The sequence below is a fragment of the Carassius gibelio genome, chromosome A8 (genome assembly GCF_023724105.1).
Source record: "Carassius gibelio isolate Cgi1373 ecotype wild population from Czech Republic chromosome A8, carGib1.2-hapl.c, whole genome shotgun sequence".
In the NCBI taxonomy this organism is placed as follows: domain Eukaryota; kingdom Metazoa; phylum Chordata; class Actinopteri; order Cypriniformes; family Cyprinidae; genus Carassius; species Carassius gibelio.
In genome coordinates, this window is record NC_068378.1 from 11,900,496 (window position 1) to 11,915,245 (window position 14,750).

The following is a 14,750-nucleotide window of genomic DNA, read 5'->3' on the forward strand; positions in this document are numbered from 1 at the left end:
TTGTGACTGTTTTAAATCAACTATTACTTTGATCCTAAAAATAGACGGCATTTTCAGATATGGACATGAAATTGACAGGCTTTTGAAGTTTTACATGCAAAGAGCAACAAAGAGCATTTAAATTCTGTTTAGAAAAAGGCAGGAGTCATTTTCTTCCCCAATATATTATTGTAGCTGCATCCTTTTTCATCTTAAACAATGTATAACACATCTTTAACTCTCTCTCTCTCTCTCTCTCTCTATATATATACATATGTTAAATGTTATTAATAAAAGCAAGCAAAACATGATTATAAACTGAGGTGACCTCTTTGAGACCACTGATTTCTGTAGGTCTTTAATAAGGAAAAGCAGGATTGTTCACATTAGCCTGTAGATATGTCAATGAAAGGGGAAGGAGAGTTGAAGAAGAGTGGAGATTCCAGTACTACTGCAGTGCTCATGTATAAATATGGGTAGATATGAATATGCATTAGAACAATGAATCAGCAGGCAATGATGAGATTTGGCAATATATGAGTGTGTGTTTGGAGCCGGCGGTCAATGACGAGAAGAACAGAAAGTTGCTGAAAGTCAAATGGGAAAGAAAAACAAACATTTGGCATGCTCACAGTTCTCCTCCTCAACCGACGTGAGGCAAAGTAGTCATTCAAATGACCATGAACAAAAGTCTTTTACATCTTATTTGAGTTTATACAGTGTTGCATAAAAAGCAGCAGGACATACAGAAGCTCTTGCTGCCATCCGTTGTCTCTCCATCTTTCCCTTTAAAACACACATATTCTCTCCCACTCACAAAACCAGTCTTTGCCTAAATCTTGTTCACTTGCCAGTGTGTGTCGTTCAGCATATCCCAGGGTTGTGCCGTGCTATTGTGTTTGTTAGTTGTTTAAATCTGTAGTGTGTGTTCGTGTCTTACATGTTTATTGACAAGGTTGTTGGTGATATGTTGATGATTTGAGCATCTGTATCAATGTTTGTCAATGTTTGTTTGTGTTTTCACAGTCATAAAGATCTCTGCATATACTGCATTGGTCTTAATACGTCTATATTTATATACTATCTGTTTTAGGATGTGTAAATGTGCGCCATACGTCAGTCTTAAACAGTTCTGTCTGCACCCGAGCGTTTGCGCACCACCTGCTCCCCATTGACCTGGTCCACTGCGAGGGTCTCCACTTCCGCCTGTTGCCGGGCTGCACCTCCACCTGCTGAGGGTGAACGGTGGATCCGATGCGCCACTCCTATATGCACATTAGCACGGGCATGGGCTCCCTCCCGCGCTGGACTATTCCTGGGACTCGGGGGCACTGGGTTGTGGGCGGGGCTTAATTGTGCAGGGGGTGTGGCTGAAGAAGCAATGGGCGGGATTACAGAGGGGCGTTCCCGCAGCACCGGCTGAGACTCTACAGGGGCCGCAGGCTCTCTGGCTTGCAGGAATGGTGTGGGATCTGGCATGGCATCTACTGAATCCCTCAGTACCACCCTGCGGCCGTCTGTGGCGCCCAACCGGTACAGCTCCGTGTATTCAGAGTGCAGCGGCTGCGAAAGACTTTTGCGCATGCGCCTGCGAGGGGTCTCGGGTTGCCGGACGTCTTTGTCGTTTCCTGACGCAGCAGGAACGGGAGGAGGGGTGGGTTTGAGAGAGCCGACGGGGCTGACCGAGGGGCTTATACTCGCCGTGCCCCCGGCGAGAAGGCGTTTTTTGGTAGCGTGGAGCTGGGAGTTGAGGTAGGCAATGGTGCTGGCTCTCTGCTCCAGCTCTCCAGACAGCACAGCCAACTTATGGCTCTTCAACTTCAGCTCATCCAGGTACTTCTTCTCTCGCTCACGGATAGTGTTCTCCAACACAGAGATCATGGCGTTCTTCTGCTCCAGATCTCGCAGGAGCTCCGTGTTTTCCTGCTCTTTAGCCTTCAGCTGAGCCTCCAGCTCCTCACAACGCTGATGCAGCTCTCTGCAGCGAGCCTCACCATCATCTGAGAGAGAAAAAGACTTAACATACAAACTTTGTGCAATGCACAAATATACACTCTATTCCAGGGCTCTTCATCTCCAGTCCTGGAGAGCAAGTGTCCAGCTGGGTTTATCTCTAACCCAAACCAAACACATCTGAATGAGCTAATGAAAGTGTTCAGAATGACCTGAAAATTAGTTAGGTGTGTTAAACTGGGATTGTACCAATGTCTGCAGGACACTGGCCTTCCAGGACTGGAGTTGAAGAGCCCAGCTCTATTCTGCCTATATTGTCAGCATTTTAAAATCCTTCCAAAAAGTAGGGATGTTTTTAAATTGATCACTTGTGAGTGATCAATTTGTGATGATCACTATGCTTGCTTAGAAGACAGCTGTCTATCTAGGAAAACACGCTATTAGTTAGGTTTAGAAATAAACTGTGTAAAATTCAATGTCAGTAATAATATTTTTGTTTGTTTTTTAAAGAGATTATACAAACTGACTGAAATATTAGCCTGTAGAGGGCAGCAATGAACTGTGAATCAGATATCAATAAACCAATTACCTCTGCAGAACCAATGGCTATGAAACATCAAACCCTTTTCCTACACAGGAACCCTCCACTCATCCCATAAGATCTAAGCTTTTGTTGTATTTTGGGGAAAGCTCATTTAGCTTAGCTCAGCATAGATATTGATTTCTCCATACATTTAGCTGGATAAACACACTGTAAAAACACAGGTAGCACTTTATTTTACAGTCCTGTTCCTCATGTACATACTATGTATTTATTATAGTAATTACAATAGCAATGTAGTAACTAGGTACTAACCCTGAACCTACCCCTAAACCTAACCCTACCCCATGTAGTTACCTTGTATTACCAGAACTTTCTTGGATAAATCCACTGTAAGTACACTATAAGTACATGTAAGCACACGTAATGTAAAATAAAGTGCAACCGATAATTCTGAAGCATCATATTGAAAATAACTGCATCATTTAAAAAATAGGTTATGTAACTCTTAAATATGTCTAAGATTGTAAAAGACATGCATTTAGCAGGCAGACAGGATGGGGTTGAGACAGGCACCTTGGAGAGAGACTCCACACACTCATAAGAAGGGCAGACCCACAGAGACAGAGATCTCCCGTTACACTGCTAATGGATGTGAAGGTTGTGGGAATAGCAGAGTCCCTCTTTATTGACCTTCAGCTTTGCAACAGCCTAAACAATGGCAAGCGAGGGAAGATTTTTCTCTCTCTTACTTTCTTGCTTTCTCTCAAGTTAAATGTATCATGCTTCACTGGCTTGACAAAAAAAAGAAAACATTTGAAACTTCAAAATATATAAAATAAAAATAATAAAATATGATAAAAAAAAGTATAGTATATAGGAGTATATAGAGTAAAATTATAGAATCACAAATGTCTAACCTAATTAATCAGAAATTTTTTGTTCAAAACAAATAGTAGACAAATTGGCATATAAAAGTAGCATAGTGAAAAAAAGCAAAGCAAAGCAAAGCAAAAAAAAAAAAAAAAAAAATAATAAAAAAAGCATAGCAAAACTTTGTGTTTTGTTATTTTAATGCCAGATTCTCATATTTAAGTCATCGGGTACACTTCATTTGATATAATGAGGGTCTCACTTCTATGTAATATCTCTCTAATTATTAAAATAGACATGCAGAATGAGCTCATTTTAGAGAATGACTCACACTTTATCACTTTCCCGACTGCTTCAGTACAACTTAGCAATGGCCACACCAGATAATGAGGCCACCATCAAATTCACACACAAACCCAGTTGGACAGCCATAATACATCCACTAAACACACTCCAGCACAGTCATCTGAGGTCAATGAGAGTGTTTACAGCTGAAAATCTGATAAGTATACTTCATTCTTCACAATGCTAATATCACTCGTGTCACAGAAGAGAGACAACAGATGTCACTCTAATCAGCATAGGTGGTGTAGTTATCAGTTAGGGACATGTAATGTAGCAAATTAGCTTGAAATGGAAATGCATATAAATAATTAAAATAACTGTAACTGTAACAGAATTATTATTACCATCAACTATCATCTGTTTGTATTTTCATATCAGCTCTAAGAAATAATATTTCCTTGGCCATAGAAAATAACTTTCTACAGTACTAACGCATAAGAGTAAGCTGCACAAGCATTAGATTACTGCAAACATGTGCAAAGTAAAGGACAGTGATCTGCATCCTGGATTAACAATACACTCACTGCCAGCATTCATGTCAGCGCTTGTCTCCAGACTGCATTAACAGCAGCCATTCAGCACTGCAGACACACAGATAGGCGACGACACTATTGCCTAGCAATGTTTACCCGGGATGTGTGGCATCCACGGTATGATCACTGCACCATCACAGTGTGCTGGTCTCCAAATAATGCATGCGGCAGCAACACAGACACTAGAACTGCATAATGTTGCAACTGGTGGCAAGCTTAACAGTGCTATGCGGCTAAAGGTGGCAGTCGTGCCAACACCTAGTAGTGATGTTTGCTGCAGCAGCGATGCTGGTGCCATCATGGACATAATGCATGCAGGGTTCACACTGTGCAGATGAACACAAAGGCACCAGTAGCACTGTGGCAGGAGTTTTGTCTTCTGTACATGACTGAAACTGCTCATACACACTGGAATGCTGCAGTGAAGAGGCAATCCAGGCAAAGGCCCTCGGATGTGCCAGCTGTAGTTGGCTTCTTGTAGCTGAAGGGGAAAATTCTGAGTGTGGGGGAGCCATTGGTGGGCGGATTCTTGCCCGCGAGATTTCATAAGGCTTCAGTAAATTAGAAGAAGGAAGGGATAACCGTAAATCTATGATGACAGTGTCGAGAGACTGACTCAAGAGAGAGATGATTTGTTATTGCTTGCCATGATAACCAGAGGTCTGTTCGGCCTTTTTGGGGTGTTAGTTGCTCTTCAGGGGTTGTCCACAGAATTCTAAAACATGGTTTACTTTTAAGGGTGAGAGGGTATCCTGCATTATTCATTAAATATAATGAATGAGTGTGTGTCTGATTGGTCCAAACGCTACATTAATGAGAATTAACAATCTGCCTTTACTCCAGTCAACAAAAAGTGCAGAGTTTAAATTGGAACAGAAACGATCTCTATTATTATTATTATTATTGTAATGGCTGGATTAAGAGTGATTCTTGATATTTGAAGTGAGAGGAATAGGTTCTCCTCATTTGCTAAATCTCTTCCACATAAAAACAAGTGTTTAGATGCATGGCAGCAGTGTTGGTCTGAAATATCATGGCTATTGTTAGGAACATGAGCGTGGGGATGTAGTCAGCAGGTTGGAGATGATACATTAGCCTTTTGCATTAGTGCTGTATTAGCGTAGTCATTCCTAATCTCATTTCCTGTGCTAGACACGTATCTGGCTCCCATCAGCCACATGCGCGCACACAAACAACTGTCCAATCACCAGACACTAAACAAATGTGAAACTACTTCATTATAAAGTAACACTACACAGCTCTCTGGAATACTTGATTCTGATTGGCAAATTGTTGCTAATTGTTGGTTAGATTGCAGAAATATAATATGCATAATTATAAATAAATGTTGTGAGATTGTTGGAGTGTTTGTCCTTTCTTTCAAAAATGCATTTTACTATTTTTGCTATTTTTTTCTTAGAAGTGAAGACAATACAATAATTGCAACTCCAAAATCAATATTCCGTGTATTTATCTGTTGTGGTTATGTAATAAACAGGATAATGTATAGTCAGCTGGTCTTGTAAAGGACTTTAAAAACCTGCCAGACAAAACAAGAAACTAAAAATAAATATGAACAGCATTTCTGGATGTTTCCAGTTGGCCTTCCTCCTGCTGGTTGCATGTCCATATGTCTGTGCGGCTACCAGGCTGTCAGAGATTTCTTTTAACAGGTGAACATGTGGTTGACAAGTTCTTTGACTGCATCCTAGCAACACCTGATACACACAGCACCCTTGCGTGAACATTTTGTTCTGATCCCATGTGAGTGTGAATGCGGCCACATGTAAAGCGTGTGTGAGAAATCTTACCGCCTGGATCAGAGCTCCGCATCGTCAGCTCATATGTCAGGTCTGTGAAACAAAAGAGAGGACAGAGGGAGTGGACAGGATGACAAAAGAAGGAGGAGTGTGTGTGTGTGTGTGTGTGTGTGTGAGAGAGAGAGAGAGAGAGAGAGAGAGAGAGAGAGAGATCAAATGTTAGGCTGGCAGCACAGAGCATCACACTACCATAAATTACAACAGTTGAAGATCACATGACACAAGACATCACCTAAAACAGGAGGAGATCAAGAGAGTGAGAGCAAAAACAGAGAAACAATAACACAACAGAGAGTCAACCAAGGATAAAAGAACATGTAGGAGTCAGTGGGACTAACAACATGAAACTTCTAATTCTGTAGTTTACTGAATACTGAGTTGTGTTTTGTTTTGTTTTGTTTTGGCCAGTCACATAGACTAGCACCGCAAGTAAAATAAAAGTAAAACAAAATACAATACTAGATGAACTAATAAAACAATAATGAATCCACTGAAAACTTGCAATAATTAATCTTTAATTTATTTGAGCCATTAAATAAAAGAGACACTCCATTTTTAATGATTATAGTGCTTCATTTACTGTAGATAGTTTATCAATGCTTGCTAGTGCTTTTTTGATGTAAGCTGTCACTTTGCTGTCACTGCTTGATGCTAAGTGTATTTGCGTGTGTGTGTACCTGTGCAGTGCTGCTGTAGGCGGCGGATCTCAGCATGTAGGCCTTTCAGTGTGTTGGCATGGTCTTGCTGCAGGAACAGCAGGTTCTTCTGTGCACTGTGCAGTTGATTCTCCAAGGTAACACTAGAGGCCATGTTGATGATGATACACGGTCACAGACTTACATGAAGAAATAAACTCACTCACTCACGCCCAGGAGACCTATAAACACAAGAACAGAAAATACTGATCACATACACAGATTATTTAGCCTTTTGACAGATATCATTCAATTACAATTAAAAAAAGCTTATACTAAAAGTTATACAAGACATGCTACAAAGACACTGATTTTAAAAATACATTAAAATTGCAATATGGACAAGCTAATAATTATTTATTAACTGTCATTTATTATTTTTCATTTTATGTGTGCTTTTACAAATACAATGTAAAAGCAATTTTTCAATGTTGTAAATAAAACAAAGGTTACTGGACTATATTTTACAAGAAAATACTATTTCAGTCTTTTCTACTAAAAAATATTCTTGTAAAATTTCACAAATAATTGATTTAAACAAGCAATTTCAGAATGAAAATTCAGTGTAGCTGCTGATAAATTGTAAATTCTTACTGTAAATTCTATACTTTATAATATATTTCTAATTTTGTGTTGATCAAAAAAAAGAAACGAAACAAACTTTTTGAAAAACAAAAATTAGATTTTCTAAAGCAATGTTAATTTATTACATATATTGATTACAGTTTTATACTCTCTTTCTCTCTCTCTCTCTCTCTCTCTATATATATATATATATATATATTAATGATGAATGATACTGATTTAAAAAACGTAATAATCACCAACCTATATTAACCCAACATTATCATAAAGCAATAGCAGTAAAATATCGCTCTTGAATGACATAAATCGGATACACGCAAAACGACTGTCAGACAGAAAGTGCCTCAAAGTCTTCTTATCTAATAAAAGACTATGACTGTGGTCTCCAGTCACAATTTTACAGTTTACCGTGCCAGGGCTGCCTGACATCATCACAAGTGTGATATTTCAGCACATCTAATTCAGATCTGCCAGGTACTGTACTACAGACATTTTCTGAGTGACATTCCATTAAAGAACATCACTTAAAACATCTTGAATTGAACCTCTTCTGAAACATCTACATCAGGATAGCTGCTAGTCTGCACGTCCCAGAGTACATGACGCATTACATCTTTAAACTAATAATAACACCAAAAACAGATGTGACTGTTTGTGTAATCAGGACAAGCTTTTTTAAAACTGCACATGTGAGATGTTTATAATAGAGACATACAACACAATACATTACTTCAATCAAACGGTTTACTCCGGTTATCACTATCTCTTCCCCCGAATCATAATCCCTCTGTCTGAGAGGACAAAGAGCTATATTTATCTAATGACAGCATAATGGTTTGCCATTACGTAATGCCTTTCAGATGAGGCAGAAACAAGAGCGAGTCTGTAGGTACTGTTTGTGGGAGTATTGATTTAAGGGGGTGAACACAAGAGAAAGGCTGGTTTCCACAGACCCTGCACTGCTCAGATAGCATCTCCTATCCCAAAGCGCTCCTAAAGAGGTCACATCATACATATTTCATCATTTTATTTTTTCCCTTGAAGTTTTTTGATCCACTTCAAATTTAAGTAGGGCTGGGTGTTGTATTGAATATTCGTGGTATATCGCAATGATCCTGCTGGTGAAAGAAATTAAATGATTCATGAAACTGAATAATCAGTGGTGCTTTTTATCTAGCCATTAATGTTCTGTGATTAATCTTCAGTCTTTTCTTGTGTTGAAATGTTTTTATAGCATCATTTAAAATAAAAAGTGTTTGATTAAGTTTGATTCATTTCCATGAATTAGTTTGCATTATCCATTTTAATGAATCAATTCAGTTCTGATTCTGCCACAATAATGTAGTTGTCATCACTCTAACGTGTTCATAGGAATCTCTACGGCAATTTTCATATATCAAAATATACAATTATTAATATTAAAATATACAGTATGCACATTACTGTTTAAAAGTTTTGGGGTCAGTTGGATTCTTTTTTTCTTTTTTTTAAAGAAATTAATACTTTTATTCAAAATTGACAAAAGCTTTCACAGTCTTCAAATAAATTGCTGTTATTCTGAACTTTATTTAATCAAAGAATCTTGAAAAATGTATCATATTTTCCACAAAAAACATTCCAACATTGATAATGAGTTTCTTGAGCAGCAAATCATCATATTAGAATCATTTCTGAAGAATTATGTGACACTAAAGACTGGAGTAATGGCTGCTAAAAATTCAGTTTTGCCACCACAGAAATAAATTAAATTTTTCAAATATTAAAACATTAAAACATTATTTTAAACTATAATAATATTTCACAATTTTAATATTTTTATTGTTTTTATCTGTAACACATTTGTTAACATTAGTTTACTACATTAAACGTTAACATAAACTAATGATGAAAAATACTTCTAAAGCATTTATTAATCTATAGTTAGTTTTAATCTTAATGTGTGTCTATTAATGTTATCTAATGGACCTAAGATAACACAGAGTAAAAAAAAAAAAAAAAAACGGTTGTGTTTTATTAACAAATGTGAATATAGATTAATAAATAATATAAAAATGTATTGCTCAATTTATTGTTAGTTATGAATTACATACGGTTAAAATCAACGAAGATTTCATTTCTCATGATATGTCCCCTTTAAAAACACTTTGGCCTGTCCTAATATATCACATTCCAGTTTGTGCTTCCTAATGTATTAATCTAACACCATGTTTAATATTCTGCTTCTACACGAAAGATAAAAGAAAGTGTCCCCTTCATGACTTCGTAAGAAAGGCTTTGATTTAGTAAAATGGTTCTCATAAAGCCCTGTGTAGTTTAAAATATTAACAGAGCTCACTGCCTCGATCGTTTTAAGGCAGACTCTCTCTTCTGCTTGTACTTCCTCCTATCATAATGCACCCAATAAAACCGACAAATCCAGCCATTCAGACAGAAGAAAAAGAAGAAACACAAGAGATAAGGGAATGCCTCAAGGGTGTGTCCAGGGACCGCAGTGCTAATCATACTTCACATTAATTCTGCTATATGATGAAAATGAGCTACCTGCTCTCATGCAGAAAAACGTGATGCTACGAAATGTGGAAAATGTTACTGCGGAAAGAAACTGCAGCAGTTCCCAAGAAATGAACACCAGTGATGCAGAAGTGCTGCAACTTTATTTATCAAGTAATATTGACTTGAATAGTGAAAGTCTGAATTTTGGGCTAAAGAACTCTTCAGTATCTAGGTATGGGTTGGATTACGGTCAGGCTAAGTGACAATGCAAAATGCATTCCTATTGGTTGTCTAGGTTGATTTATAAATCAGTAGAACACTATTTAGACTTTATAGGAGAAAATCAATCACTTATAGCTCCACTTTTTTGCTCGGTGGAGATTTCATCTGGAAAATGCGGTGATTTATACGGCGGCTGATTGCAGGTTTGCAAAAACATGCATGGTGATGTTTTTCTCATGCGATCAAGCTGAAAACATAGAAGACAGGAGCAGATGCCTTAAATGCACTCTTACTCTGACAGAATAACCAAAACCCTCCACAAGTCAGACACAACAAGAGCAAGGGAAAAGTAGCAGGCTGGATTCGCTCTAGTCAGAAAGTGAAAACAAAAACTCTGGGTTTGTGGGGGGAAAAACATATACATATTGGACAGTGTGGCTAAACAGAAGGTAAGACGATGTTTGAGGTAGACTGTGCTCAGTGGAACTCATGAAAAGCCTATGAGCATGAATGAGTAATGCCAGGCTGTGCTCACGCTGGGTGCGGCCCAGAGAAGACTGTCAGGAGACTCTGCCCCGCTCTTTTATTAATTCACTTGCTGTCCCTTCCTCATGTGTCCTCTCTCTTTTTCTTGCCATCTCCATTTCTCAGTCAATCAAGCTATAAAGATGCAAATGTGAAGATTCTGCTTTCTGTAAAACAAACAAAATGCACCACCAACAAACAGGGTTGGGCAAGATGTAGAAGTTAGAACAGACTCACTTTCAATTAAGAGTCACAACCACTACCCACAGGAAGTTGAATCAGGATAACAGGAAAAGGAACTTAGCAATTGATTAGCAATTCAAAGATATTCAACATACAGTAGTCACATCATTTGGGGAATTTAATTTGTCCATTAACTTTTGTTATTAACATTAGCTGGCTTTATGTTGTTTGCGTTCATTTTAAGCAGTGGTGGTCCATGAAATGAAAACTGATTTATTACTATATTATCCTTCAAAAGTTTAGGGTCAGTTTAGAATTTGTTTTTATTACTTTTTTATTTTTAATTATATGTCTTATGCTCACTAAATCTGCATGTATTTGGTCATGAATACAGTATAAACATTCATGTGAAATAATATTACAATTTAAAATCACTGTAGTATATTTTAATATATTTTAAAATGTAAATTATTCACATGATTGCAGCAGCCATTACTCCAGTCTTCAAAAACAGTTCTTACTGCAAAAATAAATAAATAATATATATATATATATATATATATATATATATATATATATATATTTATGGAAGCTGTTCCCAAAAAGACCTGATTTTATATAGTATAAATATTTTGTAACATCACTAATGTCTTGAATTTAAGGCATCCTTGCTGAATAAAAATGTTAATTTCTTTTTGGGAAACAAAACAAAAAAAACTCTAAATGACCTTTGAACACTTTTGAACATTTTTTTTTTACTTTTAAACAATACATAAACTAAATAAAACTGTCACATAGGTGTCATTTCAAACAGTGATTCCCCATATGTTCTGGTTATGGGAATTTTTTTTATATATATATATATATATATATATATATATATATATATATATATATATATATATATATATATATATATATATATCAAGAAATACACCTACAACAGATATATATTTCTTTGAATTTTACTTGGTTACTATTTCTACTTCCTTAAATTCAAATTCTGATTCTTGTTTTCTACCTCATTGCAAATTTATATTAGTGTACAATCCTGATACAAACACAATAAAACCCCATATGGCTTATAAACACACATTCTGAATCATTCTTTCAACCATGTTATAGCTGGACACCTACACAATCCACTTATTACATCAGTTGGGTGTCATTATTAGCATGTCTGATCTCTCTTTCCCGGCACAACCCACACAGACGGTACACACAGTGAGAATGACTTTGCCACGGTCAAACCTGCTGTGCTTAAAAAGATTTTAATGCTCAAGACTGCAGGGACATAACAAATGACACTGACAAATGACCTCCATTACTAAAAGACAGAAAGAGAGAGACTCCGAGGCTCCGCAGAGCAGGTAAAAACTATAACTCATTTATGAATAATGAAAAGTGAGGCATATGAAGGGGTTTGCATGTCTTCTGTGAGCAATATCAATATTGTGATACCATTGTTTGATGCAACTGCATACCATATTTTTATATTAAAATAAGCTGAAAACACTAACTGAAAAACATTTAGTGCTTTTCTATAGTATTAAGCCTCAAATGTCAACTATATATCGCATTGGTTTCTTTTTTTAATTATAAAAAAGTTAAAATATGAAAGGTATTATAATGTTATACAGAAACTAAAAATAAAATAACGGGGAAAACTTTTTAAGATAACATGTCGAAAGAAAAAAAACGCATCTCAAGCACACAGAATAACATAAGTGTTCTTTGAACGATTAATTGCCGCTTTGAACGATTACGTAATTGTGGCATCCATAATTGTAATCACGATTAGAAATTAGATTAATTGTGCAGCCCTACTAGTCTAAAAATTCACACAATATTTCAAAAGATAACCCTTAAAGTATAACCAAATCATAACACACTTATTTACAGGCTGAGGCATCAAGTGAGCATCAGAAACAAAGTGCACCCCGTCACCATCTGTATCCCGCTTATCCATCGGCTTACCATAAATTAACCGTTAAATCACGGGCGCCGAGAGCACTGGCCATCCTTCAGAAGTGATATTCCACAGCATTAGTGAAGACTCACTCCCTCACCCCTTCTTTAGGAGCCATTAGACATTTTAGAGCGCTGATGCTGACATTTGTTCTGATCTGACTGATGCTGGTCCCTACAGTCAGAGGGTGAGGCCTCCCCCGCCCCGCTCCACATGAGACAAAAGAATCCCCCTGACATTAGTAGGCCACTCAATCCTGTTGTTCTTGCCCTGGCACTATCTCTCACTCTCTCCCTTAACAGCTCTCTTTCTTGCCCTCCAAATTCTCTCTCCTTCTGTTGCATTAATAATCAATGCGGAATGAGCTGTTGCTTTAGAGGAGACTCTAAAAACACTGTCATGTCTTAGTCCTGATAGTCACTTTGCACACACACAAACACACACACACGCACACACACACACACACACACACACACACACACATCCAATATCCAATGCTTCATTATGCAGTCACACCCATGACATACTCCTGCATGATGTAAGCTAGCATGATGACATATTGTGCATGGCACAAAAACAGCAGCAGGTTAATAGCAACTTATTATCAGTTATTATTAGAAACGTCACTGCTTTTCGTTTCTATTATTAAATTACCACTTACTAGTACATAAATTAAGACAATACAAAATCGTGATTAATAAAATGTGGGACTTTCACGGCAGCATCTGATTGGCCAGTGCACATCAACACATGCACGTGAGAGTGGCTGGGGATGAGCAGGATCATAAGGCAGGACCTGCATTGCGGACAGCGCAACAATCAACGAGCAAAAGCACCATTCTACAGATGAATATAATTACATCAGAAGACATTTACAAGGTTAGAGACACAAGAGGATGAGTTGCGTTTTTACCCATAACCTGTAAACACTGCAGAAACGACAGCACTTGTCCAACGTGTCATGGATCTGAATGAATAGATTTTCACATAGCTGAATGACTATATAAACAACTGATTTGAAGCATCAATAATAAAAAAAAGTATCACAAAAATAATTGTTAATGACTTCAAAGCAGTTAATTTTCACAAAAAAAAAAAAATGTATATTATAAGCATGATAAATAAACATGAATTTTCTCATTTCATTTCGGTCCGGGATCAGCCAGAATGGGTCAATGCCGGAATAGTTTTCAGTGACATCTATATGACATCCATCTTCACAATCGTCTCTAGTTACTGTCACAATAATCAGCGACCGAGTCGATTATTAATCTCATCCGTCCGAAAACACGCAACAATCAGTAAACAATAACATCTTATACTGATGCAAGTGCTAAACTAAGTACGTGAAATCTAGGTGTCAGAGTTGTTATTAATACCATATAAAAGTGCAGCAGGCTTTCTTTGAGAGCATCGCTTGTTTGTTTCGGTCCGCGGCTCGAGCGCGAGCAGGTGCAGCGGCCGACACCTACCGGAAAGACGGGCTGAGATTAGTGTATGTCTGATGGGTAGAGATGGGGCTGGTTCCGCTGCTTGCGGGATGCCGAGAGGAGAGATTTTCTGGGTTTTGTCTCCTCACTGGAGCAGAGAAACAGGGCTGTGTCTGTCATCTCCCGGAGATACAGCTCTAAATAAAGTGGTGCATGCCGGGAAACTGAGGAAAACACGCACGCACGCAAGCACGCGCGCGCACTTTTGAGGGCCTCTGGTGCGGGTCAACACATACACAAGTCTTGTCGTCTAATTTTTTAGTGCCGACTGCCGAGTTGATAGTTAGTTCCGTCTGACAGATGCAGTGATATATGGGGAACTGAAGTCGATGACGAATTAACTGTCAACCGTAATGTATTTGACGTAGCGTCATCACTATAGAAACATGATGACGTTCAGCGAGCGCTCGGTTTAAAGGTCAACCAGATGTATAACTGTGAAAAAAAGTTATAAAAAAAAAAAAAAAAAAAAAAAACTATAAAGTTTATAGTGACCTCAATATATCATCTGTTTCACATATGAACATGCGATTTTAAAAAGGAA

At 37.5% G+C, this 14,750-nt stretch overlaps 1 protein-coding gene across 2 annotated transcripts; it reads right to left on the reverse strand.

Moving 5' to 3' along the window:
- Nucleotides 1-290: 290 nt before the first annotated feature.
- Nucleotides 291-14,478, reverse strand: LOC128018467 (coiled-coil domain-containing protein 92-like). Of its 2 annotated transcripts, none has more exons than XM_052603966.1 (4): nucleotides 14,189-14,478; nucleotides 6,722-6,921; nucleotides 6,036-6,077; nucleotides 291-1,979 (listed from the first exon to the last, which is right to left on the reverse strand). In XM_052603966.1, exons 2-4 carry the CDS (start codon nucleotides 6,852-6,854, stop codon nucleotides 1,102-1,104), a joined length of 1,053 nt encoding a protein of 350 aa, XP_052459926.1. In that variant the 5' UTR covers nucleotides 6,855-6,921; nucleotides 14,189-14,478; the 3' UTR covers nucleotides 291-1,101. The 2 variants fall into 2 exon arrangements, with proteins under 2 accessions (XP_052459926.1, XP_052459927.1); XM_052603967.1 differs by having other exon boundaries at nucleotides 14,096-14,191.
- Between the last annotated feature and the right edge of the window lie 272 nt (nucleotides 14,479-14,750).